Source organism: Suhomyces tanzawaensis, assembly GCF_001661415.1.
Source record: "Suhomyces tanzawaensis NRRL Y-17324 unplaced genomic scaffold CANTAscaffold_7, whole genome shotgun sequence".
Lineage (NCBI taxonomy): Eukaryota > Fungi > Ascomycota > Pichiomycetes > Serinales > Debaryomycetaceae > Suhomyces > Suhomyces tanzawaensis.
Window position 1 is genome coordinate 1,053,543 of NW_017963642.1, and position 27,231 is coordinate 1,080,773.

At 39.0% G+C, this 27,231-nt stretch overlaps 14 protein-coding genes across 14 annotated transcripts in view; 10 read left to right on the forward strand and 4 right to left on the reverse strand.

Moving 5' to 3' along the window:
* Nucleotides 1-1,713, forward strand: part of CANTADRAFT_8102 (uncharacterized protein) — a gene marked incomplete at both ends in the record, with an annotated part of 1,896 nt that extends 183 nt beyond the window's left edge. The window contains 2 exons of the mRNA XM_020211234.1: nt 407-1,268; nt 1,317-1,713. Of these exons, the coding sequence (XP_020062788.1) occupies nt 407-1,268; nt 1,317-1,713 (1,259 nt within the window). The remainder of the gene's footprint in view (nt 1-406; nt 1,269-1,316) is intronic.
* A 1,944-nt stretch (nt 1,714-3,657) lies between these two features.
* Nucleotides 3,658-5,235, forward strand: MIF2 (Mif2p; the record flags this gene model as incomplete). Its single annotated transcript, XM_020206998.1, has 1 exon — nt 3,658-5,235. One exon carries the CDS (start codon nt 3,658-3,660, stop codon nt 5,233-5,235), a length of 1,578 nt encoding a protein of 525 aa, XP_020062789.1.
* Nucleotides 5,236-5,323: 88 nt separating this feature from the next.
* On the reverse strand, nt 5,324-6,554 carry MRT4 (Mrt4p). Its single transcript, XM_020208087.1, has one exon. It carries the CDS (start codon nt 6,324-6,326, stop codon nt 5,625-5,627), a length of 702 nt encoding a protein of 233 aa, XP_020062790.1. The 5' UTR covers nt 6,327-6,554; the 3' UTR covers nt 5,324-5,624.
* Nucleotides 6,555-7,289: 735 nt separating this feature from the next.
* CANTADRAFT_92085 (uncharacterized protein) lies at nt 7,290-7,613 on the reverse strand (the record flags this gene model as incomplete). The annotated part of the gene is made up of 1 exon (XM_020211907.1): nt 7,290-7,613. One exon carries the CDS (start codon nt 7,611-7,613, stop codon nt 7,290-7,292), a length of 324 nt encoding a protein of 107 aa, XP_020062791.1.
* Nucleotides 7,614-7,884: 271 nt separating this feature from the next.
* SAC6 (fimbrin) lies at nt 7,885-9,795 on the reverse strand (the record flags this gene model as incomplete). The annotated part of the gene is made up of 1 exon (XM_020210519.1): nt 7,885-9,795. One exon carries the CDS (start codon nt 9,793-9,795, stop codon nt 7,885-7,887), a length of 1,911 nt encoding a protein of 636 aa, XP_020062792.1.
* A 539-nt stretch (nt 9,796-10,334) lies between these two features.
* CANTADRAFT_8107 (uncharacterized protein) lies at nt 10,335-13,787 on the forward strand (the record flags this gene model as incomplete). The annotated part of the gene is made up of 1 exon (XM_020211235.1): nt 10,335-13,787. One exon carries the CDS (start codon nt 10,335-10,337, stop codon nt 13,785-13,787), a length of 3,453 nt encoding a protein of 1,150 aa, XP_020062793.1.
* A 209-nt stretch (nt 13,788-13,996) lies between these two features.
* SPB1 (27S pre-rRNA (guanosine2922-2'-O)-methyltransferase) lies at nt 13,997-16,471 on the forward strand (the record flags this gene model as incomplete). The annotated part of the gene is made up of 1 exon (XM_020206999.1): nt 13,997-16,471. One exon carries the CDS (start codon nt 13,997-13,999, stop codon nt 16,469-16,471), a length of 2,475 nt encoding a protein of 824 aa, XP_020062794.1.
* Nucleotides 16,472-16,674: 203 nt separating this feature from the next.
* On the forward strand, nt 16,675-17,208 carry CANTADRAFT_27376 (uncharacterized protein). Its single transcript, XM_020208088.1, has one exon. The coding sequence runs from the start codon at nt 16,914-16,916 to the stop codon at nt 17,097-17,099; it is 186 nt and encodes a 61-aa protein (XP_020062795.1). The 5' UTR covers nt 16,675-16,913; the 3' UTR covers nt 17,100-17,208.
* Nucleotides 17,209-17,644: 436 nt separating this feature from the next.
* CANTADRAFT_30087 (uncharacterized protein) lies at nt 17,645-17,914 on the forward strand (the record flags this gene model as incomplete). Its single annotated transcript, XM_020208330.1, has 2 exons — nt 17,645-17,787; nt 17,830-17,914. Coding segments are annotated over 2 exons (228 nt in total), but the record flags the coding sequence as incomplete, so codon positions are not given.
* A 1,875-nt stretch (nt 17,915-19,789) lies between these two features.
* On the forward strand, nt 19,790-20,356 carry CANTADRAFT_8110 (uncharacterized protein; the record flags this gene model as incomplete). The annotated part of the gene is made up of 1 exon (XM_020211236.1): nt 19,790-20,356. One exon carries the CDS (start codon nt 19,790-19,792, stop codon nt 20,354-20,356), a length of 567 nt encoding a protein of 188 aa, XP_020062797.1.
* Nucleotides 20,357-22,968: 2,612 nt separating this feature from the next.
* On the forward strand, nt 22,969-24,208 carry APA2 (bifunctional AP-4-A phosphorylase/ADP sulfurylase). The gene has a single exon (XM_020208089.1). The coding sequence runs from the start codon at nt 23,158-23,160 to the stop codon at nt 24,097-24,099; it is 942 nt and encodes a 313-aa protein (XP_020062798.1). The 5' UTR covers nt 22,969-23,157; the 3' UTR covers nt 24,100-24,208.
* A 145-nt stretch (nt 24,209-24,353) lies between these two features.
* On the forward strand, nt 24,354-24,813 carry QCR7 (ubiquinol--cytochrome-c reductase subunit 7). Its single transcript, XM_020208090.1, has 2 exons — nt 24,354-24,401; nt 24,472-24,813. The coding sequence occupies exons 1-2, from the start codon at nt 24,391-24,393 to the stop codon at nt 24,716-24,718; spliced, it is 258 nt and encodes an 85-aa protein (XP_020062799.1). The 5' UTR covers nt 24,354-24,390; the 3' UTR covers nt 24,719-24,813.
* A 44-nt stretch (nt 24,814-24,857) lies between these two features.
* Nucleotides 24,858-25,627, reverse strand: CANTADRAFT_27383 (uncharacterized protein). The gene has a single exon (XM_020208091.1). It carries the CDS (start codon nt 25,609-25,611, stop codon nt 24,886-24,888), a length of 726 nt encoding a protein of 241 aa, XP_020062800.1. The 5' UTR covers nt 25,612-25,627; the 3' UTR covers nt 24,858-24,885.
* Nucleotides 25,628-26,803: 1,176 nt separating this feature from the next.
* CANTADRAFT_32018 (uncharacterized protein) lies at nt 26,804-27,202 on the forward strand (the record flags this gene model as incomplete). The annotated part of the gene is made up of 1 exon (XM_020208428.1): nt 26,804-27,202. A coding segment is annotated over one exon (399 nt), but the record flags the coding sequence as incomplete, so codon positions are not given.
* Nucleotides 27,203-27,231: the final 29 nt, after the last annotated feature.

Consider the following 27,231-nt stretch of genomic DNA (forward strand, 5'->3'; position numbering starts at 1 on the left):
GGTGGATCGAGGAGAAGACTTAGTCTTACCAGAATGAAGCAAGCTATTAAAAGAAAAAGTACAAACACAAAAGCACGCAGTTTGAGAAGATTGAAGGCTATCTTCTCTAGTACTTCAANAAGAACTCCTGAATACAATCTGGGAGACTCTTCGCCAATATCTTCTCAGTTTTCCTATAAAAGTAGTATCGAATCCAACGATACTTCTGTTGCTCCAGTTCGCTCTTCAGGTTCAATTTTAGAATTCTGCATGAATCCTGAATGTCTTGCAGTTTTCTCTACAAGCTCAATTCTGGAAAATATCCAGAACGATGAGACTGCTTCAGTCTTTTCTTGTGACTCAGGTTCAGATTTTTCTGATGAAGCATCTGAATTTGCATCCATTAGAGCCATAAAGTCANTTCCAGAGAGAATTGATTCGTCTGAGACCGTTGAAGTTTGCTCTTGTGACTTAGATCCAGAGATCATCCAACACAATGAAACTTCCAAATGCACTTCCAATTCGGCTGTGCAGTCAATCCCAGAGATAATTGTATCCTCTAATACTGGTGCACATTGCTCTTCTAGATCAGAGCCGGAGAATGTCCATGTTGATGAAGCTTCGGAATGCGCTTCCAGTTGGGATATGGAGTCTATCCAAGAGAGCATGGGCTCTTCCAGGGCTCCTGAATGCGCGTTAATATCACTACCAGAGGGTGAGGCTAATCTAAAGAGTGAATTAAAGGGGTTGTTACTACATCTAGAAAATGTTAAGGAGCAATTATATGAGTTGTGGCTTACTGAAGGCTCAAATCATCCTTTCTACTCCTTGTTGGACTCTCAAAGGTTGACCACTGAATCGGAGATATGTGCAATCAATTCGAAGCTAAACGCCGTTCACGATCAGGCTAGCGATATCCATGATGAGGACCAAAAAATAGTTCAAAATGAACCTGATTCACCAATTGTGAATGATCTTGCCTTACCCAAAAAAAGCTCCGAGGGGAGTGAGACCAACCTCAAGAACGAGTTGGAGAGGTTGTTAAAGGATCAAGAGCGTAATAAAGTGGAGTTAGCTCGCTGTACAGCGGCCTTGGGAACAGATAACCTTATAGAACGCATGCCGGAGATCCTGGACTTGAAATTTAAGCAGCGTCAAATTGCTCTGCAGATTTCTAAAATCAATTCCAAGTTAAATGCTGTTCAAGCTTTTCCTATTGCCGATAATCTAGCTGTGTCCAAAAAAAGCTCCGATAAGCATGAGGCTGATCTCAAGAAAGAGTTGGAGAAGTTGTTAAACGACCTTCAGCATAATAAGANGGAGTCCGACAAGTATAGGGAGGCTTATGGACCAGATAACCTCATGCAAGACGTTTTGGACTTCCGTAGGTCGGAGATCGAGCTGCGGATGCGTGAAATCAATTCCGAGTTGGATGCTGCTCAAGATTTGCCTATTAATCATCGCAATAAGGACCAGAAAATAGTTCAAAACGAACCTGCGTCAGCAATTGTGAATCATCCAGCTTACTCAAAAAGCTCTGAGAAGTGTGAGACGGGTCTCAAAAACGAGTTGGAGAAGTTGTTAAATGATCTTCAGCATACTGAGATGGACTATGTCAAGTATAGAGATGCGTGTGGACCAGGTACTCTTATGCAAGACGTCTTGGACTTCCGTCGGGCGGAAATTGAACTGCGGATACGTGAGATCAATTCCGAGATGAATGCTGGCCATTAGCTCTCATATCATCACACGAACCGTTTCTGCTTCTGCTGTTGTGTTTGATGTGTCTGTAATGCATTAAGAATCAATGCTGGTTGGGTTTGTTGACCACCATGGTATCTGCCTTAGAACAATTGCTCCATACATGCAGAGTTACACTAGGAATTGGGGGATTCCTAAGTGTGTAACGCCATGTTGCATGACGGAGGAGCAGTATTCTATGTGAAGGTTAATTGGGAACACACTCCTTACTGGCCGGTATCTACAGGGTCACCAACACATTGCTATTTTTGGTTACGGTATTTGGCGTTGCTCAAGGATATGGTTTAGCGTCGCTTATGGTTATGGTATTTAAGTTTGTTGAAGTATGGTTAAAGGTCGCTACCAGATATTAATTTACGACAGTATGATGTATGGTTTGTGTTATTGATATTTATTTGCTACGAATAAATAATAAAGTTTGAAGTGTAGGGATATGGAATAGGTCTGTTCGGCTATTTATCCAGGATCGTGGTGGAATTTGACTCCTCCAAAAGTCAAAAAAGGCATAAACGAATGAATTAACTCTTTTCCTCTTTCTGGTTTATATGTACCACGTATTAGCAACAAATGGCAGTTCATTTTCATGTTGAGGATAGATTGGTCTAGAGTATTATAGTGGTATTGTTGGTTTATTACAGTACGTATCTTAAGTTGACTTGCTCCATAGACCAGATATGTGGTTGTTAGGTCCTGATGAAGTGTGGATGTTAAACTTATCTTTAAAATTCGAAGTTAACTAGAGGGCATTTTCGATATAAAACTCAGTTATAGAGCCAAATTTCAGCTACGCCACGAGTCTCTTTCAGATTGATAAATACGGATTTTATTCTGTTTTGGTGTGGTAGCGCCTATTTTGCATCCAAAATACCACCCATGTCAGCGGTCCCGTGACACCAATTGTCATCTATCTACCAGATGAGGTATGACCCTTAATGATGGTTACACTCTAGCTATACGATCTCCGATCCGCTACGGCACACATCACTCTTAATCATCTGTGGCACACCCACAGATTTCAATCAGAACCCCTCTCCTTCCTTCACCAAACAAATGGAGGCATATTCATCGATCCACCCCTACGCCCGTTTGAGCCCCTAATGCTGTATCACGCCTCCAAGCATGCCACACGTCTACTTACAAATTCGAAAAGGATTTCGTGTGGTTCGGAATAATTTGTTTCTAATCCGCTGGCTGTCTTTTGTGGAGTCACAATGGACTTGGCCTGTTGAAACCTCCCTGGACTGCAGTTGATGAAGCAGTAACATAGCACATTGAAATACAGATCATTCAACGTCTTTTATTAGAGAAGGACCTTCATTGTATCTAAACTCATGCGTGGCTGTAAGTTATCGTGTGTAAGTGTCACTTATCAAATGCTTCCACATTCCCTGCTAGTTCAACATAGTGGCAATGAACATCCCTCGGAATGACACCACAATAAAAATGAAAGAATACTCCTTCTTAATTCATTTAATTTCCATCTAGATGATATAAGATAAGTACTCCACTCCCGTAGAAGAGACTGGCAAACCCTTGGTAGCCAGTGTTTTGTAGATATGATTCTGTGTATTAAATTGAATGTCCCACCGCCTAGTAGGTTGATAGTTGGTTTTGAAATTTACAAGGGGGTAAAAGAGAAGCTAAATGGTTAGAACATCCAGAGGGTTGAATTACCGCATGATATATCAAATATAGAAACTCATAATGATGTTCTAATGGTTGCCAAAAGTTGAAGGGCGCGCTTACGCAAGTTCCATTCAGCGCGCACTCCGTTCCGTATAAGGAAGTCTAGGAAACGCGTTTTGTGTAAGATGTTCTAGTTAATAACAAACAAGGACCTATCCTTAGATTTCCACCCAACTTCAGACTGAAGGTCTTACTGAGGACCCAACACCACTAGGCGGAAGATTAGCGTGGATGGACTTGTTAAATTTAGGTAGTCAATCCCGTAAAACCGGGCTCCGGCCTCGTGCTAATTTGACTAAGGACAAATACAATATGGATGACATCGACGAGTTCTTTTCAGACGATGAAAAGAGCCCCACCAATACGTTGCTAGCCAGGCGTGGTAATGGACAGCAAAGGACAGGAAGTTTGATCCTGGGTACTAAGGAGATTCATTCAAGCGCCACTGGGCGTAAAAGCGGTTCCTACAATCACTCAGTGACACCTAAGGATAATATAGATAATGTGGCGAGAATGATCAATTTCACTGACGCTGAGGCTGCCTCATTCAATTTGTCACCAATACTGTTGTCATCAAAGTATTCCGCCAAGAAGAAGAACAAGAAATCTCCATTGCGTTCGCCATTGCCAGAACGAAGCCAATCAAAGGGAAAGGAAGAATTTGATGATTTCAATATAGACCATGGGATGGATTATTACGATAACAACGGATTTGACTATGATGAGCAAGAAGATAACGATGAGGCAAGTCGAGATTTCGAAGATAAGGTATTGTCCCCTGTAAGTCACTCTCCAGTCACCAAACCTAAGCAAACAATCAAGAGCTCGACTTCCAAGAATAGTGGTTCTTCGTTAACTAAGAGCATGGCTTTGGGGGCTAATTCAAAAAGACGGAGACCAGCATTAATAGAAGACTCCGACGACGATGATGAAGAAACCACCAATGAATTCATAGAAGACAACAGCGAACTACCCTCCCCTCCTCCAACAACGAAGAAGTCAGTTGTAAGGCGACGCATTCAAGATAGAGTCTCAGAAACAGTAACACGCCCATCCCCACTTCCTTCTCCTCCACCAGATGGACTTCGTCGATCCAAAAGAACCAGGATTGCCCCATTGGCCTTTTGGAGAGGCGAAAGAATTGTCTACACACGGGCTTTCGAGTCAACTCAAGATCCAGATACAACCTTGGCAAATGATATAAAAAAGGTTCCATTACAGGAAATAAAGGAAGTTGTTCACATACCAGATACGGCTGGTGTAATAGCTAATACAACAAAAAAGAAAACAAGACTGAGATCAAAGCTAGGGTCCAAGAAAAAGGAATTAAAGGATTCATATGATTACGAATCTGATCCGGAGATATCTGGCTCTGAGTGGTTTAAAGACAAGGCCCTCACCCTTGTTGTTGTTGAGAATGATCAGAAAACCGAAAAGTTGGTTGCTGTAGCGCCCAATGGTGGTGATTTTGAGACACCAAGAGATGTCAATCCGGGTATGGATAATTTCACGATTGCTCCTCTTTTCAATCAGGACCAAGAATTCAATGCTACAGGACTAATTGATTTTCCTTTCGAAGGAGCCAAGCTGTTAAGGGATTCCGGGGATGTGATCTATAACTTTCACGTTGTAAAGGGCTTGATTGAAGTCAATCTAAATAACGAGAAGTTCATCGTTACCAGAGGGTGTTCTTTTCAAATCCCAAGCAAAAACACATACGGGTTCAAAAATATTGGAAATTGTCCGGCTAGATTGTACTTCGTACAGAGCCGGATCCCTAACAATGAGCTGGATGATGAGAGTTGGTAACTTACACCTTTGCATATCTTTTGTACAATAGTTAGTCTATATTTTCAACATATAGCATTAATGCCATTAATAATTAACGAATTGATTGATACGACTTGCAAAAGTTCATTAAAATCTATATAAAGACGAATATGGTACACAAATCACTAAATTGAAAAGACTAAGAGAAGCATTGTTCAGGCTCCATGTATGCAAAAGAAAGATCCACAAGTGTCACCACTATTTTACAAAATGAACCGGGCCAGGTACTAATATCAATATTGGTATGTTCCGTGAAATGAAGGGTCACTCAAATACCAGAGGTTGGCATCTATGCAAGACTGCGTTTCTTTCTTGCCCTTCACGGCTCACTGACTGGATTCACTTTAGGCCTTGAAGTAAAAGTGAATTTATTTTTTCAATTCTGTGATTTCAGAGCTTTCATTATCATAGTATGCAACTACTTTTACCTTGAACTCTGATGCAGCAACACCAAATTGCTTCAAAATCAAGGCTTGTCTGACGTCCAAAGTCTCATCTTTGCGACAAACAACGTAAGGTTCACTGAGGACAATCTTACCGGCTTTAATCTTAGTTGGAATCTTGTACTTGTTTCTCATGGTTTCCTCTAAGGAGTGAGACATTGGAACATCTTCCTCAATGGCGATTTGACCACCTCTTGAATATACAATACCTTCTGGGATAGTGAAATCTATTGGGGCCTTAGACTTTGCTCTGGAGTAATCCTGCTTAGTGTAAGCAGTGAAATAAGCTTCAACAGTGTCTGGCAGCTCGTTGGTAAATAACAATCCAGGAAGACCAGCACAGGTTTTGGACAACTTGTGCAAGTTATCTTTGTACTCCTCTTCAGGAGTGTCACCTAAAGCCTTTTCCAAAACTCTTCTCTTACCCAAGATCAACTTGGAACCATTCCAATCGGTTCTAATATCTTGCAAAACTGGAGTACGGACATCATCGAGCTGTAAAACCCAGACATATTGAAACTCATCTAAGGCAGCTCTTACCTCGTCAAAGATACGAGTCTTGTTTTCCTTTCCCTTCTTGTCAGTTTGGGCCAAGGTCACGAGCTTGGAACGTCTAGATCTAGGCATTTTGAATGTTCTTTAGTAGATGCTATTTAGGTATTGATCAGTACTATTCACGAATTTTTCAATAGTGTGCATCTCATCTTGCGATGCGGAAAAAAAAATGAATCACGTGATCCGGACTCTATCCACTACTAGGAATCCCTAAACCCACCAAAGAGCTGCATGAGTATTCTTCGCCATACTTGAAGGGGGCTTATCTAGGAGATTCGGACTGCATTAAGTGGTGTTTCATTCACTTTACGGGGTGATGAGCATTTACATGTAACTCAGTAAATTTAATTACTGATGTAATTTCTCTAAATTCTAGTTTAGCACAGATTCTAAAGTAGCATGAGTGCCCATAATCACCAAGTTAAAGTAGTAAAGCTGACGTACTTCCACATACGAATTGTTGCAAAGAACAACGATCCATAATAATTAACTGGGAATTCCAAACAGTTGATCTAATTTGTGGCTATACTCTTTTTGATGAAGCTAGTTTCAAATTTTCCTAGCCGAATATAAAGCTTTCATGTTCAATAAGATGTTTGCTTAGAATCAATCGCGATGGAAAGTTACTGAATTCTCCAAGCTGAGTCCAAAACTAACTTACTTACTGAGTCTAAATGAAGCTTAGTCGTTTAATATTTGACTTCAAATGCTTGCATCAAACTTATCTACACGGTGTTTATTGATCATGCATATATTACTGTGAAATAGAATACATGGATGAGATACTCTCAAGACAACTATTGATCATGAAATGGAGGCTACAAAACTTTTGAGCGAATCAACCCGTGGTTCCTTAACACTTACTAAGGACCAAAATCCAGGAAGTTCTAAGCTTAGCATGATCAATAATTAGTTTCAAAAACTGTTCTTCTTTTGAAAGGTGGCATAGTCGGAAATTGGTCCTTACGCCCATGGTTGAATGCAATTGATTATAATGTATAATACAGGTGTGGTACATAGAATACTCTATGACAACTACCAATCACCTGGAACAAGTGGACCCCTTTCCACTGGAATGTTTCTTTGATACTTGGTGCCCCCTGGTCTGCATGGGGTAATATAAGGGTCAGGGTGTTTCCATTCAGCTAACTTCCCCTGAGTGGCTTGAATAATCTTTTCCAATTCACTTGGATCGTTCACGGTTTTGTTTGCTTCAAATTGTGCTCTAATCTTTATGGTTTCTTTACGGTAAGCATCGAATTTCAATGAGCTGTCAAAAGCAGTTCTCAAAGCTTGTCTGAATAATGATGCAACTCTCTTCGAGTTAGCCTCGGTAAAGGGTAAGATAGGACTAGACATCTTGTGCTTCTATTGGTAGACGAAATCGCTAATTTGTACTCAATTCATTCGAAATAGAAAATTTAAAAATCTCTCTCGTTCTATTGGACGCTTTATGTGCAGGAAATGTCACCAAGAGGATTCGATCGCTAAATTAATACAATCGTGAACCCATTGAAGTTGTCCAGAACAATTGTAAATGACGAATAAGAATATACACTACAATTATCATCAATTTTGACAATTTTTAAAAGATAAAGTATTCATAGTACAATCGTGAATTATCACGTGATTAGATATGTTGCTCTACGGCCATCAAGCTACCCACAAAGGATAACACCAACCTGCTTCTGACCTCGTTGATGTCCTCAGGGACCAACCAGATCAAGGCTCCCAACTTTCTAGCAATAGAAATTGCTAACTTGGCATTGGCATATCTTTCTTCTTCGGATTTTCCTTCGTAGACCAAATCATAGTCGACATACCCAGGTTTCAAACCATTCAAAACATCCAAAAGGAAAACACCAGTTGAGATGGATTGATCCTTGAACGATCTGATAGCAGATCCTTTACCACCTTTGGCCACTTGTCCGTTTGCCCATTTCAAAATGTCTGAATCAGTCGAGTTACTGTTGTTTCCCAACTTGGAAAGAGTGTTGGTAATGTTGCGCCTCATCAATTGCCAAACCAATCCTAAAGTCAACAATTTATTTCCATCAACAATATCAGATCCTTCGATTCCAACTAAAGAAAACTTGTTAGCTTTTCCAATCTCTACAGAGTAATTGGTATTTTCCAAAGCCTTGAAACGAGACAACTCGCTTGTTGCTGGTTTTTTGTTGACGTGTTTAAAAGAAACAGAGCCAGGCATAACTTTATCGAAAGCTTGCAATAAAACCAAACCATCTTTCAAATCCTCAAACAAAGACACAATTGGGGGGTCCACATCCAATGAGTTCAACCATAATGTAAAAACTCTTGCCTCTCTCTCTCCTTCAGCATCAAATTCTTCAATCTCGATGTGTTCATTTTCTTCTATCGGATCTAAACCTGGATAAGTATTGAATAAATGAGCCACGAAAGCCAAGTTCAATTTAGGATTACCCGAAACTAATGAAGAAGGAGTCAAGTATTTTCTGCATCCAATCTTTTCAGCGTTATCAAGTACTTGCTCAGCACGCTGATTGATGTTTGTAGTTTGCAAAGGAGACAAATCGCAATACTCCGGTTGCAATTGATTCAACAAGACAGTATAGTTCTCACCATCATTGATGTCTTTCGAAAAGTTTGATACTCTCCTTTGAGAACCAGCATTTTTCAAGTGATAATTGAACCAGCGCAACAAAATCTGCTCAGGAGGTAATCTCAAGAATTGTTCAAGAGTCTCGTCATCTTCTAACAAGCGATATAACTCCGGATGGTACTTGATGTCAACTTTCGATAACAAACCTCTTCTGATGATTTGCCAAATTAAACCCAAAATCAAATGCTCCTTACCATCAATGATGTCCTCGGAATGCACATTGACAACAACACATCCAATGGCCTTGGCAGAGTTGATAACAATGTTCGCATTCTCAGACATTTGAAAATTGTTCAAAGCCTTTTTATTCTTGGGTAAATTCAAAACTCTGGTATCAATTGTATCAGGTACTGAGTCATTGATCAACTTCGACAAGACCAAACCATCTCTGCATTCATCAAAAATTTGAAAGGTTTCGGTATCAAATGGTAAACGATTACCAATTTCCGGGTCATCACCAAGAACAGAATTAATATGTCTTGTAAATTCAGTTCTCTCTTCATCGTTAATAGTATGGGTTGTTCCCGAAGTTTTTCCTGAGATGTAAGTCTTATGAGTTGCATCATTAGTAGGAACAGGTGGAGCTGGTTTGTTTAAAGGGCGTCCGGGTGCCTGGGGCTTTGATGAAGCTGGAGGGCTCTCATCCTCCTTTAACTTGGCTATCAATTCCACGTAATCGTCCAATTCAACGTGACCAGAAGCATCGAGATCTACGCGCTTCAATGCTTCTCTAGTTTGGTCATAAGTGTAGTTACCTTTCAGTGAAACTGACGATATGATGTCCTTCTTTTCGACCCATCCATTATCAGAAATGTCAATACTCCGAAAATCTTCAATGATATTGAAGATATCTGATTGTTGCAAGACTGGATACTTCTTCAGGTACTTCAAAACATTCATCTTTGGGGGCAATTGGCTTGTCGTACTCTAGTTCGGTGAATTGTTAAAGGTAACTCTTGATTTGTACGCCGAGGCAAATTGAACTCTCTGTTGAATAAACGTCTGTTGCCGCTTTTTTTAAAGGGGCACTATCCGCACAGTAAAAACGTGACTAACTTCCAGCACCGCCATTGAGGTCACAGGTGCCATCCAAGGTAAACGACCTTTGTTTTCTGCACAAAGATGAAGGGGAATAGAACTACTCCTCCGCATTCTCTGGGATACCACCTATCACCTCGATGGTGCCCCGATAGAAGTATGTGCAGCGTAAGTAGCAAGAGTTCTCGCCTCTCTTGGTTAGCACATTTGAGACTGTAGATTATAACTAGGGTAGTTTTGCATGAGACTGTTAAACCGCGTACCAACTAGGGCGCAAGCAGTTCTTATTGAAGAGTATCGTAGTTTCCTTCATAGTGCTTACTAGGGCACTTGATACTGGCTGGCATTCTTGTGTGCAGTATCGGCTCGCTCAACCGATTATCAATAGTGTGAAGCCACTCATGCTGACTTCAAGTCCAAACAATATGAAGCAGGGTGACAAAGACATCCTGTTGGAAGTAAACCTGGCTCCAATTGGAATTGAAGAAGCTACATCGCTGGATGGGTCTAATGGCGAATTTATTAATGATAAGCCAACCTTTGAAATCGAACAGGTCCAACTTCAGTTTGGGCTCAACAAAAGTCTACGTCATTTGGCAGTACAGAGTAACAAGATGTTTTTGGTTCTTGATTCCGTGTTGTACAAGATAGATTTGAGTAATCCGTCCAAAGTGCAGAAGTTTCAGGTTCCGACAGCACCACAAGGCAAAGTGACAAATATCTGGCTTCATCATAATGGAAAACATTTATTCATTCAAGTCAATCACAACTCTTATTATTACTTACACGAGTCATATAATTCATTCAAGATTTTGCCTAAATTCAAGAACTTGAATATCGAATGTATTGCATTTGCTGAAGCTCCCCTTAATGAATCCACCGGGGACTTCCTTATTGGAACCACGGATAGTACGATATACATTGCATTAGTAAAACCACATGACCCTAATACTCAAAATAACAAAAGGGATGATAAATATATTAAATTGGCATTCAAGCCCTCGATAGAGAATAGGATCAGAGGTCTCACTTTCTCTCAAAATTGCACTCAAGCCAATCTCATAACAGACAAATCTATTTATTCATGGGACTTTTTCGATACTACCTACTCCGAAATTCTCAAAGTATTAAAATCGACGCCTCCAAAAGTGACTATTATACCCGAATCTGATGATTTCCTTTTCGTAACAGACAATACGCAGTTCGTATATTTAACATTGCCGCAGAACATTATCTTTTCCCAGGATTATGAAATAGAACTTTCGCAAACAAGAAATCTAACGTTGGAAGGTGATAGTTTTTCCAGCTCGAATGCAATTTTGTTGTCACCTCATCATTTGCTAATGTTAAATAAGAGCCATGACACCTTATTGGTTTACAATAAGCTCTCGTTATCCTTGCCTCCCTTGAAAGTTATTTTAAAAGATCAAATTGGACTTGACCAGATAATTACAGGAATGACATTTGATCACAACTCACGTACATATTGGCTTTTTACGAGCAGTTCAATTTTTGAGCTTGTAATTCAAAATGAGTCTATATCTGTGTGGTACAACTATTATAAGTTGGGAAAATACGAAGAAGCTTTGAAATGCCTTCAAAATGGGGAGTCAAAGAATAATTTCCATAAGAAAGATCTTGTCATGATCGAACAAGGCTATCAATTTTTGCAAGAAGGAGGCTTTGGGGTGGATCACATGGAATTGGAAAACAGTAACATGGAATTAGACACAGAAGTTGAGAGCAAAACAACCGTGGAGGATTCCATTGCATTACAAGTTAAAGGAATCAAGATTTTAGGAAACCTGACTGAACCATTTGAAAAGATTTGTTTAATGCTTTTAAATGTTCAACAAAACTCGAAATTGGTTCGTAGTCCCGGTGAAAATTCCAATATTTCAATGAGTTCATCTTTGTTTTTGAGCATCATCTCTCAAAAGCTATTAATTGAATACCTATTGGCAAAGTTTGATATTGCTAAAAATCAAGAAAAAAATAAAATCCGTGTTATCATCCTCTCCAGTTGGATTGTGGAGTTGATGTTAAGAATTATATACCGACTTGAGTATGATGTTAACAACAGTAAGTCATGGCAAGATTTACCTCAATCATACCAAGAAACGACCTTAGCGTCACACAAAGAAAAATTGTTAGATGAGTTGAACAAAGGCTTGAAGCAGTTCTTGCACTCAAATTACAGGAATTTAGATCGCGAGACCATCTATCAAATAATAGGTGAACTACACTATCCTTCCAAGTTACTTTACTATGCAGAATTAATCGAGGATTTTGAATTCATTTTGAGATATCATATCGATACGTATAATTGGAAAGAGAGTCTAAAGGCATTGGTGAAAATTTACACCTCTGCTCGTAAGAATTCCAAGGATGTCATTTATGCATTCGCTACCGTGTTGCTAGTAAATGCACCCAAATTAACTGTTGAAACTTGGTTGAAATTCAACAATGACATTGAATACGAGAGATTATTACCTGCAATCTTGACGTATAACAAAAATAATCACCATATACAATTGCATGAGAATTACAGTCTTCACTTCTTACTGAAAATTATTTACGACAAAGGAATACGAAGCAAACAAATCAACAACTATTACTTATCATTGTTAATAACTTATCCTGGAAACAAGAGCATCTCATCCAAACTGGTTATCAAATTTTTGAATCAAATGAAACATGAAGCCTCCCCAAAATTAAGAAAATCTCAACTTTATGACACTCATTTTATCTTAAGACTCTGCTTGGCACACAAACAGTACCACGCAGCAGTATTGATTTTGTTAAACGACATGTCGTTATTCGAGCAAGGATTGAAGCTAGCATTGGACAATGATTTGAGCGATTTAGCCGAATTTGTGTTGAGAAAATATGATGAGTTTATATCAAACAATGGCGAATTGAAAGTCACCCGTTTAAATACAACAAAAGATGAGATTACAGGGAGGTTAATTAATGGAGACTGGGAACAAGATATCGATCAGGTAAGCAAAATCAGCATGGAAGAAGAAAGGTATTCTTCTAGAAAACAACTATGGATAATGTACTCAAAATACTTAATAAAAAGGGTTTCCGATGGAAAGGGCTCTGATTTCTTGAATCGCATCGATGTTACCACGGAATCAGCGAGTGAGATCAAGAACGAAACACGAGAGGGTGTTCCCAGTGTTCTGGATGTTACGAACGAAATCGCGCTGACAATGCTCAGCCAATTGAATGAGGAAGATGCAAAGGCACCTGATCTGGAACTTTTTAACCAAGTTTTGAAATATATTTTAAGTCTTTCCAATTCTAGCAACAACATTGGAATTTTGGGACTCAATGACATTTTGCCACTTTTCCCAGAAAGCATTATGATTAGTAAGTTCAAGGATGAAATAGTGAAATCACTCAACCAGTATAACAATAAGATTAGTCAACTATCACTTGAGATGCAAGAATCGCTACATATATCATCCAACTTGAAGCAAAAAATTAGAGAATTTAATAAGGATTCGTATAAATCGGGGGTTCACTCAATAGTTCAACCCGGGGAACCATGTCAACTCTGTTCGAAGTTGTTGATTGGAAAGAACTTTGTCTACTTTCCAAATTGTCACCACGGATGCCATAAGGATTGTTTAATAAGGCATCTTCTTAAACTGAGAGGTAATTACAGGTTCAAAAAGATCTTTCTGAACTTCAATAAGAATCCTTCAGCTGTGAATAAGAATGAGTTAGACGAGATTTTACGGAAAGAGTGCATACTTTGCAACGATGCTAACATCGATATGATCGACCAAGCAATTATCGACACAAATATTTTATTTGAAGACTCACAAGCTTGGGAATTATAAATTTCAGTTATTTGGATTGCGGATGGTTAACTGACGCCACAAACTAGTCTTTTAATTATGTTGGAATAGAAACTTCTTCCTGTAGATAACAATCCTGCACATATGATTGCGATGATTGCGATGATTTCGTCATTTTTGTGTAATCACCAAGGCACCTCATCACTAGAAAGTTTTTAAAATGTTTGAGACTCACTAGCTACAACTGGATAATGGGTAAAACACAAAAGAAGAATAGCAAGGGTCGTTTAGATAGATATTACTACTTAGCAAAGGAGAAAGGATATCGTGCCCGTTCTTCTTTTAAGATTGTTCAGATTAATGAAAAGTATGGACACTTCTTAGAAAAGTCTAAGGTAGTCATCGATTTGTGTGCTGCACCAGGTTCCTGGTGTCAAGTAGCTTCACAATTATGTCCAGTGAACTCTTTGATTATCGGTGTCGATATTGTTCCAATCAAGCCACTTCCAAATTGTATTACGTTTCAATCAGATATCACAACCGAGGACTGTCGTTCTAAATTAAGAGGGCACATGAAAACATGGAAAGCGGATACCGTTTTGCATGATGGTGCCCCTAATGTCGGTTTGGGTTGGGTTCAGGATGCCTTCACACAATCTCAGTTGACATTACAGGCATTGAAATTAGCAGTTGAAAATTTGAATGCTGGTGGTACCTTTGTCACCAAAATTTTCAGGTCGAGAGATTACAACAATTTGATGTGGGTCTTTCAACAATTATTTGAGAAAGTTGAGGCTACAAAACCACCTGCTTCGCGTAATGTTTCTGCTGAAATTTTTGTGGTCTGTAAGGGTTTTAAAGCACCAAAAAAATTAGATCCAAGATTGTTAGATCCTAAAGAGGTCTTTGAAGAGCTCGCGACTTCAACAACCAACAATGAAGCTAAGATTTTCAATCCAGAAAAAAAGACTAGACATAGAACTGGTTATGAGGAAGGTGATTACTTATTATACCACACAATGCCAATCATTGAGTTTGTCAAGAATGAAGATCCTATAAATACTTTGGGAACTCTCAATAAGTTAGATCTTCCAGAAAAAGATGATCACGAATGGAAAATTTTAAGAAAACTTCAATCATGTACTCCTGAACTTTTGGAATGTATCAAGGATTTAAAGGTCTTAGGAAGAAAGGAATTTAAATTGATATTAAAATTCAGAAAACAAGCCCGTGAATTGTTAGGTTTGGATGAAAATGAGGATGACAAAGGAGATATGGTTGAGGTGGAACCATTGACAGAGGATCAACAAATCGAAAAAGAGTTGCAAGATTTAACTGACAAACAGAAACAAAAGGCTAAGAGAGAGAAAAAGCGAGCAAATGAATTGAAACAAAAGGAAATTGTAAGAAATCAAATGAACATGTTAACTGATATGAATATTGGTATCGATGCTGCACAAATTGGAGCTGAATCCTTGTTTAATTTAAAGACTGCTGAAAAAACAGGTGAATTGGACAAGCTAGCAAAAGGAAAGAAAAAGATGATTTTTACTGATGAGCTGAGAGCAAAGGACACTGAAATTCACTTTGATGAAAATGAAGCTGAGTCTGCAGATGAGTTAGATGATTTAGAAGCCCAGTTGGATGATATGTACAGTGCTTATCAGAATAGAAAAGCTGAGAGAGATGCTAATTACCGAGCAAAGCAAACCAGAGGAGATGTTGATGATGAAGGTTGGGATGGTATCAAATCAGAAGATGAAGACGAAGTTGAAGCCGAAAAGGATTACGAAATGGATGGTGATTCTGAACTGGATTCTGATGATGATGAGCATATAAGGTTAATTGCAGAAAAAAATAAAGATGGATTGTCAAAGAACGCTAAAGTCTTCTTTGCTTCAGATTCCATCTTTGGAGAGTTGGGGGATGATGCCTTATTGGAAGAAATTGCTAAAAGCCAATCTGCTCAAACCACACCATCGAATCCTGTCGTTAAGCAAAGCGCAGATCTTAATGAAGATAGCAGTGATGAAGGGATGACTGATGAAGATTCTGACTTTGAAATCGTTCCAGCTGAAGGTGAAGAAGTGAATTCTGAATCAGATTCAGATTCAGAAAGTGATGGCTTGTCAAGACAATTCTCTCGGGCAAAAACACAGCAAGAAAAGGTAGACCTTGCGACTGTTGAAGCGATGACCTTGGCACATCAAGTTGCCTTAGGACAAATGAACAAGTACGATTTAATTGATGAGGGAATAAACAGATATTCCTTCAGAGATAAAGAAGATTTGCCTGATTGGTTCATTCACGATGAGAAGAAGCATTCGAAAATAGTCAAGCCCATCACAAAGGAAGCGGCCTTAGCGATCAAAGAAAAGGAGAGACAACTTAACGCTAGACCAATTAAGAAGGTATTGGAAGCTCAGGGCCGTAAGAAGATGAGAGCCTTGAGAAGATTGGAAAAGTTAAAGAAGAAGTCTGACTTGATTAATGATGACAGTGGTAAATCTGAAAGAGACAAAGCTGAAGAGATCCAAAAGTTAATGAAGAAAATGACTAAGAAACAAAAGACAAAGCCAAAGGTTACATTAGTTGTTGCTGCAGGCTCAAATAGAGGTTTAAGTGGAAGACCAAAGGGAGTGAAGGGTAAATATAAGATGGTTGATGGTGTTATGAAGAATGAACAAAGAGCATTGAGAAGAATCGCCAAAAAGCACAAGAAGTGAAAGAAATCTCTTTGTTTGCATGGATTGGTATAAGTATTTAACTTATTATAATATATAAACTAAACAATTATTAAAACTTCAAATTACAATGAGTTGAATAATGTAACTTGAAGTTGAGGGATTAGCTCACTTTTTATTAGGTTATTTCATGTTGAATGCTTGACTTGGGTGAGTGCAAGGTTAAAGGCTAAGTTTAGTCTGATTTTTTATCAGATTTTCAGACACGCCCTAGTAGTAGGTGCCAAAGAACTGGGACAATTCCTGAGTTCAGGAATATCTGTTCATCTTAGAGCAAACAGTATGATGTAGCTGCAACCTGTGAAAAGAGCTATTTTCGAAAGTACAATTAAATGAAAAGGTGTTATAATTTTTCCATTATTATCATAAAATTCGACAAAAATGGCGATTTTGTAAGAATGGTGAAATATTTTGATTTTCTATAATGATCATGATTCCCATAGAGATAGTGAACCACCCGCACTTCATTTGTAGAAGTAAAGTGTCGAAGTCAAGTAAACTAGATTGCGGATTGATTGGTTTTGAACCCAATCGGACCTATATATCCGACTCCACCTTCTACAATGATGACCATATATGTCTGGAAACCGGTGAATCTCATAAGTTCTAATCTACTCAAGACTTAGGGCTATACCCTAGCACATTATGAAGTATGTTAGGTTACATATACGAAATTTTTTTTTTTCTGAGACAGTGCTCCTCGTTTGCCTTTACACGAGTTTGTTGATATTTTCTGGTACGAACAGTTAGATGAACTAGCGTTTACATAGCATACTTGATCGTTGTCGTGCGATAGCGGTCGATTATTGAAGCTATCAGCGTGGACTTTACTTTCTCGGAAGAATTCAACTGAGCTTCCGGTGATTAAGGGTTGTAACATCCTAGGTAAGTTCTACAACAAAGGCTGCCCACTCCTTCTGGAGCGGCTGTGTTCCAATTTCAATATTCCAAATTACCGTGAGTGCCACTCAGGCATCAACTTTGATCTGATTGTTAATTGCTCTATCCCTATTCATTACAGGAAGAACGGCAATTGAATTGAAACTACAACCACAAGAAATTACTTGCTTTCAGTACAACATCCAATCCAAGAGTCATCAATCTTTCTTTTACTTCATTGTCCCCCTTGAACTCTCACCAGGATTGAATAGCATAATGAGTTCATTGCCGAATCTGTCTAATCATTTGTCGGTGACACCACTGGGAGGAGGAACCCACAGACATCGAAGGTCAGCAGCAATATCTGGTGATTTTGATGCCATGGGCTTAGGCCTCTTCTCTCCATCTCCTAGCTCCAAGTCATTGAATAATATTAGTATTGGAAATGCATCGAAAGGAAGTGAACCCGATTTTCAGAAGCACTATAATTTTAACAATTGCGAAGATTTTACAAACAAACCTAGTTCAAGCGAGTTTTCGTTCCCAGCTACCACACCCGATTTCTCCAAGCCTTCTAATGGATCACCGCGCCTCTTTGGTGCTCTCTCTCCGTCTCGAAAAACATTGTACCACAGTTCCAATAGCTTGAATTCTCCTATCAAATTAAATCACAAACGAGCCGCGTCACACAATAGCATTTTGAATAACAAGAACAGATTTTTTCATACAGAAGAACCACCACACATAAACGAAAACTTACCAGATGCTGTGATTGATTTGGATGAGATATTGAACTCCAATTTACATATAGGGGAAGGAAGCTATATGTCGAACAATAATTTAAACTCTAATTTTCAAGGTAACAATTCCAAAATCGAGTCAGCACAAAGAGATTTCTTTCCAGAAGATGACTTTTTGGCTTCACCATTTGTGAAGCAATCTTCTTCACCATTCATATCTTCCCCTTTAAATTCGTATTCTAACATCAATTCTACTACATTGAATCATAGTCTCAATAGTAACTCGGGTTTATTGTTCAGTCAACCGATTCAAGAGAACTCAGACGATATAGAGGAAGAGGATTGTGAGGAAATTTTTGATGATCAGAGGCAGCAGTCTATTGAATACCCAGTCTCAGAAATAGAAAACCCAAACGAGCTTTTTACAAGCTTGCCCCCTAATCATACTTTGGGAACCAGTGTTATGTATGCAAATGTGTCTGCTAGCTCTTCTTGCTCGAGTTTGAGAAGTACAAATATTAAGACATCTTCCCAAAATCTTATCGAAAAGACCTTATCGAACTCATCAAAAGACTCTTCTTCATCAACCTATAACCTAAGTAATTCGAACACCCCAAGTTTACCCCTACTCGCATCAACTCCCACAGGAAAGAGATCAGGTGCAAAAGCTAACAGGTATCAAATTTTCTATGACCAATCGAATAGAATTTCCAATGCCCTAAAAATATCATCTTCTGAAAGCATTAATATTGTGAGGTCTAACAGTAGTGGCAATAACTTTACGAACACTGGTCAGAGTAGATCGTTAGGTCATTCTTCAAGTTTACCCAGTCTCAAATCAAATCCTAAGAGAGCAGCCTCGTTTCAAAATCGTCAAAACATATCCAGATTTAATCTCACCTCTGAGAGTAAAAGAGTTAATTCACTGCCTATTCATGCATTTTCACAGGATAAGTTTGTTCCTAATGCATCTCCAGTTTTTCCTCCAATAAGACAGCACGACTCGGGCAATTCTCCTGAAAGACTTAACTCTCCAAGTCAATCTACTAATAATAAACAAGCAAAATTCACACTGGCAACTAACAACAAACCAACTCATCTCGTTGGACCAACTGCCTCTTCACAGTCTAAAAATGTTTCCGCAAGTCCGACGAGTGTTACCTCTGAAGTTTCATCCACGGCAATATCAAGCAATGAAACAATCCCATCAACTGATCATTCTTCGTTGGCATCCCATAATGAGCTTATTAACGGTAAGTCCAGCGCAACAAGAGAGGTTTCGAAGAGTCATGTATTGTCTACTCCATCAGCATTGCTGCTGCTGGTTCAGAAAGATAGTGAGAAAACATTCGCTATTGATCGAACTTGTAGCACTACTCCTTCTATTGTGATTAGCTCCGGATATGATGGGATGTCACCCCCCTCTACAAGCTCCACTTTCAAGCAGGGATACTTTTCAGATGAACAGTTGCCATCGCAAAATAACGAAGGCAAAATGCTGGGAAACGAATCAACTGCAGGTACAGGAGGAGGGTCTGTCTGTGACAATGTAATATCACCGACTGTACAAAGTTTTTCCATTAGTTTGAAAGACTCCGGAAACAGCTCCATGAAATCATCAAAGTCATCACTACACTATTCTTCAAAGTCATCACCAAAAAAACCATCACCAAGGAGACCTATGTCTTCTTCAGAAGAGAAAATTTTGAAACTGACAGAAATACCCGCTTTCAAGGGCAAGAATACACAACCAAGGACAACACCTGTTAATGAACAGAAGTATGACTCTAAGAGTTTCGTGACTCCAACACAACCAAACTTATCAAAGTTTGATAATATTTCTCCTCTGGGGGAAGATCAAAAGCCCATGTCGATCACAGACAATCCATTTTTAGTCAGACATGATCATAGAGGTACAAGTTATCAGATTTTGGGCAAACCATCATCCAAATCCTCCGAAATAACTCCGAAATCGCAAGTTTTGGGACTGCATTCACCGGAGAGTTCAGTTCAAAGAAGAGGGTCCGTATTCTCAACGATATCAGTACCAACATTCAGCAACGGTGATACTAAACAAAGTATGGCGTCTTCAAGAAGGCGCCACTCGAAGACCAAGTCATTCTCATTCTCCATGTATGATCTAACTCCTAAAATCTCCAGATCATCTACTCTCAGAGACGAAGAATCTGATCCTTCACTTAACAAGCGAAAAACCAATAAATTCATCCAATGGTTCAGAAAAAAATAGTATCAAGAATATAGTACTTCATTTCAACTTTGCATCGAAAGGCATTCTCAAGGTCAAAGCATTTGCATCTTAGAAGATGTACTAGGGTTTCTTAACGAGACTTCTTTGTAATGATTTAATCCTTGAAAGATTACATCCAGCAACCGCAGACTTGCTCATTTTCAACTAATATTGTAGACACAGGTAGAAATCCAGGCACACACCACTTTATTAGTATATCTGTTAGTACTCATGAAAATATGGTGTCAGAGAAACGTGCGTTCCGTATAACTAGCGAGAAGCATTTTGTAATATGCACCACGTATAAAAAGCTACAACAGAATATAAAATCTTGAAATTGATTATCAATTAGTAACAGGGCATACTCTAAGCACTTTCATTCGTGAAAAAAGCTCACCTACAATTTTTGAGTTAGATTATACGATCGGAAATAGTGGACTCTCTGTTTCTAGTCGTCGCCCCAACTGTCAGATTATTACAATTGGCAGGTCCTAGAAGTTACAGGATCAACTTTGCTACAATAAGGATTTCTAAAGATGTCATGAATCATCTGTTGTCCTTGGTTCCTAGCATTTACGACAGAGTAGTTGCTCTCCTGCCAAAACATCCACAAATCACATGTCCATGTTGGTAGGCACTGCAGCCATGGGAATTGCATGTTGAATGTCAGGCAGTACAATTTGGCAATCTGGATAAAGTGGTGCAGATCAACAAAAAACAAGATGACCTTGAATTGATTGGTATGGATTACCTGTTCATAATAAAATCTCGAAGACTGTATTATGATTTTGCGTCTATCGATGACTGGAATTTTGATGGACTTCTTGGGAGCCGGACTTTGAGAGAGTTGCTAAAGCTTCTAAGAGATTGTCAAGAGTCTTTGAGGCTTCTTGAGTATGGTGACACTCTTTTTACCACTTCCTCTCTAATCGCATGTGGGACGTTGCAATCCAGGTACTAGCAACATACCAAAAAGGTTTTAAAAGGGTTATCAGACGCTTTTGGAAAAATAGGCTGTCCCCAAATGTCAGTCGATCGATGACTAACTACAAGTCACTTCTGATGACAGAACTAGCTCTGTTAAAAATCAGGTAGTAAATTCCAACCTATTATAAAGGCAGAACAGGGCGCGTTATGCGTAATTTCGAAAGTGAGCCAGTCAGAAGGTCATTTTGGTCAAAAAGGATCCGGCACATGATACTTGCTTTACATTCTTGGAGGAGAAAGAGCAGGAGAATGAGGTGTATGCAATGCTGCTGCCCATGTGGTGAAAGAATTGTCCGCATGGGTATGCACCATTTGACCAAATTGCCATTGCTAACGGGATGCTTCTGTGTGACGCTACTCTCGAGCTTGCTTTGAAGGTCAATAGCTAATGAAACGTCGTGTTGGTACTTTCGAAGCTCTGCTGGTGTTAAGTACCTGGAGTTACCGTTGTATTTTTTTTAGTGTCAAAGCTTTTAATTTCGATACACGCAGGGTTACACTAGAAATTGGGGGATTCATAACTGTGTAGCGCCATATTGCATGGAAAGAATGAGCAGTGCTCTATCAGTAGATTAATGCAGGATACTTCATGACTAGCATTATGGTATTTGGGACAGTAAAGATTTTGCTTGCTAAGTATAAACTGAATCATATCGAAATGTAGTTCAACCAACTCGTCGATCATTTCCGCCGTAAAACAAAGAAATTAGAACATTTTCCATGAAGGGTGATGGTACGGGCAATGGAACAGCTTTCTAAGAGAGGTCTGAACAGCGTTCTTCATTCTTCCCCATCCTCGAGCAATCCAAAAGCCAATTGAACTCGGCTGCAATTGTTACACCTATTTTCGGTGTATTTGATTGGGGACAACTAACCAATGGGGTCTGTATCAAGAATTTTCAAGATCTGGGGACTGATTTGAATTTCATTTAAGACACAACCGGAAACAATCAATTATCTGAAATTTTGGTTGGCCACAAGCTTCTAAGTTATGTGATAGCAGTAGACCTCAAGTTGAGCTGATTGGAGATTGTCAACAATTTTGACATAGAAGGTAACAATAAGTCATTGAAGTTCTTGATATTATCACTTAATATAGAGACGAAAGAGTTTTTTGTCACCGGTTTGGTCTTGCTACACATAGTACTTGAGTAATAAAAATGTAATTAGCTTCTGCTCCTGATGTTTCAATCGAATATCATATCTGACATTAAACTTATACTGGCTGCAGGAGCTGCAGACATCATATATGTGCTGCAGACATGATATATGTTGTCAATTTTGAACAATCAGGAAATCATAGATTCTGTACTGTGAAGATTCTGTACTGTGAAGGCAAACCGGGCAAAGAGATAATCAATGCCAGGTACAATGCAGGCGAGTTCCATGCATCACATTACCACTACCAGGGGATGGTTACTCAGAAAGATGTCCGTTTTGCTATCGCTTACTTATGTAGCGAACCAGAATAAACAAGTCTAAAGCCAAACATCCTGTCATTTGGCCTATCCCAAGTCGTAATTGACCGGATAAGCATGTAGTTTTGCGTACACAGGGTAAGTTTTCAGATGCTATTGGTGAAAGAAGCCTTCCCAAATTTGGCATATACTTCAGCACAAAGAATCGGGAACAAACCACAAAAACCAGAATCAGAACAAGAAATTGTTTAATTCTCCTCCTATATTGAAGTGCATAATGTCAATGACTTTCAAGTGTCCCTGATGTGATCAGATAAAAACAGGCACACACATTTCTTGAAGGTGATTCGCGCAAGAAGTAATTTGAATATTTGTAGAATAACCTAGCCCCAACACATGTTTTACGAATTACCAACAGATTTCGAGGAACGGTTGCAGACCAAGTTCACCAGCGCTGTCAATGACAAGCATATCGAGTTTAATGTTGAGCAGGCATCAAATAGTCTTGATACAAAAAAACTAGGTAACACAACAGTCGAATTCCAGTTAACTTTGCTCGAGTCGTTGACCCAGAGACCCGAGAAAGGAACTAAGGAGGAGAATCCATTCGCCAAGCCTGAACCTGAGCTCACCGTGATAGAAGACTTTGGTGCTGATAATGATTTGAGAATAGTTTTCAATAAGTTCCCAGTTGTTCCAATGCATTTCATGGTTATTACCAAAGAATTCAAGTCTCAAAACAGTCCATTATCTACTTCAGAGTTAGCGGCAACTTACTCAGTATTACATAAGTTGAAGGATTCTAATAAGAAATGGTTTGCGTTTTACAACTGTGGACCAGAGAGTGGTGCATCCCAGCCCCACAAACACATTCAATTCATGAGTTTACCCAGCGGATTTTCGCCATATGCACAAGGCATTGCTTTAGGGTCCTCTCCTTTTATTCCTAATGTAAAGGAGGAACCTCTTCAAAATGCTGATTTAGGCTTTGCCCACTTTGTTGCAAGGTTGCCTGATTACGCAAGTGGGTTAGAGGAGGAGGACTTGACTATGTATTTTGCATCTTTATTGCAAAGAACTTTAACTGTGTTAAGAGAAAATGATTCTAGTCACATATCATACAATTTCATTCTCACCACTGAATACATGATGTTGGTTCCTAGATCATCTGGAAAATTCCAAGATTTAGGGATTAACTCTTGCGGTTTCATGGGTTTAGTTCTTTGTAAGAATGAGCAATTATTGAATATGGTTCAGGATACAGGCCCAGAAGTGATATTGCAACTGTGCGCCTTTCCAACTACAGCAGGCCTTGGTAGTGATGAATATCATTACTAGCTTAGAAGCACTTCTATATATTTTTATTAAGGATGTAATCTAGTGCGCACACTTCCAAATACAGTAGTCTATAGCTAGCCAATAGAACACGCACGAATTTTGATTGTGTACACACCTTTTGGTTTTTTCAAATGTAAAGCGAAATACTCAGACTACGGTTTATCAACTATCACCATGGCTTCTGTTACATCTATTGTCAAGGCAGCAGACTACATTTTGTCTAGACCAACATTGTCTAAGATCATCTCTCCCGTCGCTAAGACTTTCGTTGCATACGCAGGTTACAGAGAAATGGGCTTAAAGTAAGTGTGACTGTATGGACTTTCAAGCATGATGCTGAAAGAATACATGTTGAATGTTACTAACCAATAGATTCAATGATTTACTTGCTGAAGAGAATCCTACCATGCAAAAGGCACTTGCAAGATTACCAGAACAAGAATCATATGCTAGAAACTACAGAGTTATCTCAGCTCATCAATTAGCTATATCTCACCAACTTTTACCACCAAGCAAAGCTATCCAACCCGAAGAAGACACCCACTATTTGATTCCATACATTTTGGAAGCTGAAAAGGAGGCTTTTGAGAAGGCTGAATTGGACAACATTCAAGTATGATGTACTTAAAGCATTGCAACGCATAGCGTACCCATGATTCTTTTTACTGTATTTACTGATTTTCTAGAATATACAAATCTTAGGAAGTAATATTCAATGTGTAATCCTTGTTAATGATTATTTAATAGTAGTTTCTGATAAGTAAGGAGATTATTCATCAGCAAGTCTTACATTCCCAACTTAAACTTCCGTAATTGTTCCAAGGCAAGGAATGTAACAATCGTATGTGGTCCTAATCTGATGAACGAAGGTAACCATCCTCTGAACATGAATCCTACTCCTTCAGTTTTGACGGCATTCAACAATATTGATACAGCACCTCCAGAAGACCCCTTAGCATTCATAATTCGAGTCTTTACAACGTCAGCAGGCGAGCAAACAGTTGTTGCGACCAAACCGGCTAACAAAGATGCACTGAAGTGAGTAGATTTCTTTGAAGCATCCAAATGAAATGAATCAACAAGTAGGGCCTTTGCAATATCATAGGTAACTACCTGGGATGCGGTCATCAAAACCCCACGAACCAAGTTTGGAAATAATCCCCTGAACAATGTTCCAGCACTCTCATCTCTGCAAATTCTATAAATACCATCGAAAGCGTTTCTATAATTTCTTCTTTGCTCAGTCGGTAAACTAGAGTCATTTTGCATTCTGATATTGACAACATCGGAAGGGTTTCCTACTAAACCTCCCAAAGCACCAGCTATCATTGACATTGGAAGCAATACAGCAGTTGATGGCTTTGAAACATTAGACTTTTCAACATAAAAGTCTTTCAATGTTTCATATATACCAAATCTGGCGGTAGAGTATGTAGCTTGTCTTAGTAAAGATGCAGTTAACCCTGAATATATTTTGAAGAAGCCTTCCTTTGTAATGATTTGATAAACCATAGAAGCCAACGATTGTCCAGGAGTTGTGGCAGTCTGTAAACGAACTTTTGCCAAATCTAAAGGGTGGGTGCATACACATGCTACCATACTGGCTGCTCCACCATACCAGAAGCTAGATTCAGTTAGTATATGAACATGATGAGTATAAACGAGGATAGCTTGCTAGCAGTTAATATGACATACGGATAGTTGACCTTCTTTACCACAGGACTTTCTGACATGATAATCTATAAAACTCTATAATTGTCTATCTCAACAGACTGAAGCGGGCAGTGAACTATATATGTCGTTTTGGCGCATCGATCGCTATACATTTTTTCTACCTCACACTAATTTTTTTCTACATCAACGGGTCCAAATCATCATACTATAGAGTTACGGACTCAAGGCTAAATATACAAATATAGGTAAAATGCTATTTGGAGCTGTGTCACTGGCAATGAGTATTCATTATTTGACAGCTTAACATAAATTGTGACTAACATAAGACCGGTGATTCTCGGAACGGAGAAATCCACAGTAAACATAAACCGGTTTTTTCCTTATCTCTCAACCCCACTTCAGCTCCGAAATTGAGGGGTACGGACTTCGCATGCCAACATTTTACGCCATTTCCCGGGCACATCTAGTGTAGTCGAAAAAGCCTAGATTGATGTCAATCAAAGCACCCAAAGCTTATTGTTTGAGGTGTTTCCAGGATGCCCCGGCCCCTCCTAGGGCTTTAGTAGGCTGCAAGGTAAGTGTGTCTTCTCTGGTAACACTTCAATGTCAAGGCATTAGAATGTCAAAAATTTAGCTAACTTCATTCAGGCTCTTAGTTTGGGTTCCTAGATAAATTCACACTAGGTCCAATTTCAAAATTTCAACTCCCCAATGTTCGCGAGTTCGTACTAGCTAATACAGTGTTTCCAAAGTACATTCGAACCCTCGGCCCGGAATTGTTCGTAATACGGGCGAGCCAAATTTCATAATACGGGCCGGAACTTTTCATACTAAGCTTCAATTAAAACTATACCTCCCGTAATCATGAAACTGGTGCTAGCAAACGGTTAGCCCTGTAGAAGATGTACATTGTTCGAANATACAAGGATTTCTTTATTTTCCTTCCTAAGTAAAAATTTCTGAAGCGACCGGAATTCTGACAAAAAATAATGCTCTATGTGATTGACAAATATACTAGAATATATCAATCATGGATATTAATGCAGTTAAATTTAACGATAGGTACGTGGATGGTCTAGGAAATAGCTTTTCTTTAGAGCCCGAAGAGATGACATTGGAATGTGAGATGACTTCTTTAGGGGATTGTTTCGATTTTAGTGAATTCAAAAGAATTAAGGATTCAGCTCTGAGCACCGAAATTGCGAATAATGGATCAGAAATGGAAATGAATGACGAGGACTATGAAATGGATGATATCGATGCAGCAAATATTAAACATGTAGGACTCAAGAGAGGTCCATATAACTATTATTCTGATGCAGTTAGAGAAAGGTTCTGGAACTTGGTTATTGAACAAGGGTGCTCGGTTTATCGGGCTGCGAAATTGAATGACATCTGTTTGCAAACCGCCTATACATGGAAAAGAAATTGGAATAAGCAAGTATTGAAGGAATTATA

Coding starts and splice junctions, on each gene's coding strand:
- CANTADRAFT_27376 (XM_020208088.1), top strand. CDS start 16,914: ATGATCATGATTCCCATAGAGATAGTGAACCACCCGCACTTCATTTGT.
- MRT4 (XM_020208087.1), bottom strand. CDS start 6,326: ATGCCTAGATCTAGACGTTCCAAGCTCGTGACCTTGGCCCAAACTGAC.
- CANTADRAFT_27383 (XM_020208091.1), bottom strand. CDS start 25,611: ATGGTTTATCAAATCATTACAAAGGAAGGCTTCTTCAAAATATATTCA.
- APA2 (XM_020208089.1), top strand. CDS start 23,158: ATGTTTTACGAATTACCAACAGATTTCGAGGAACGGTTGCAGACCAAG.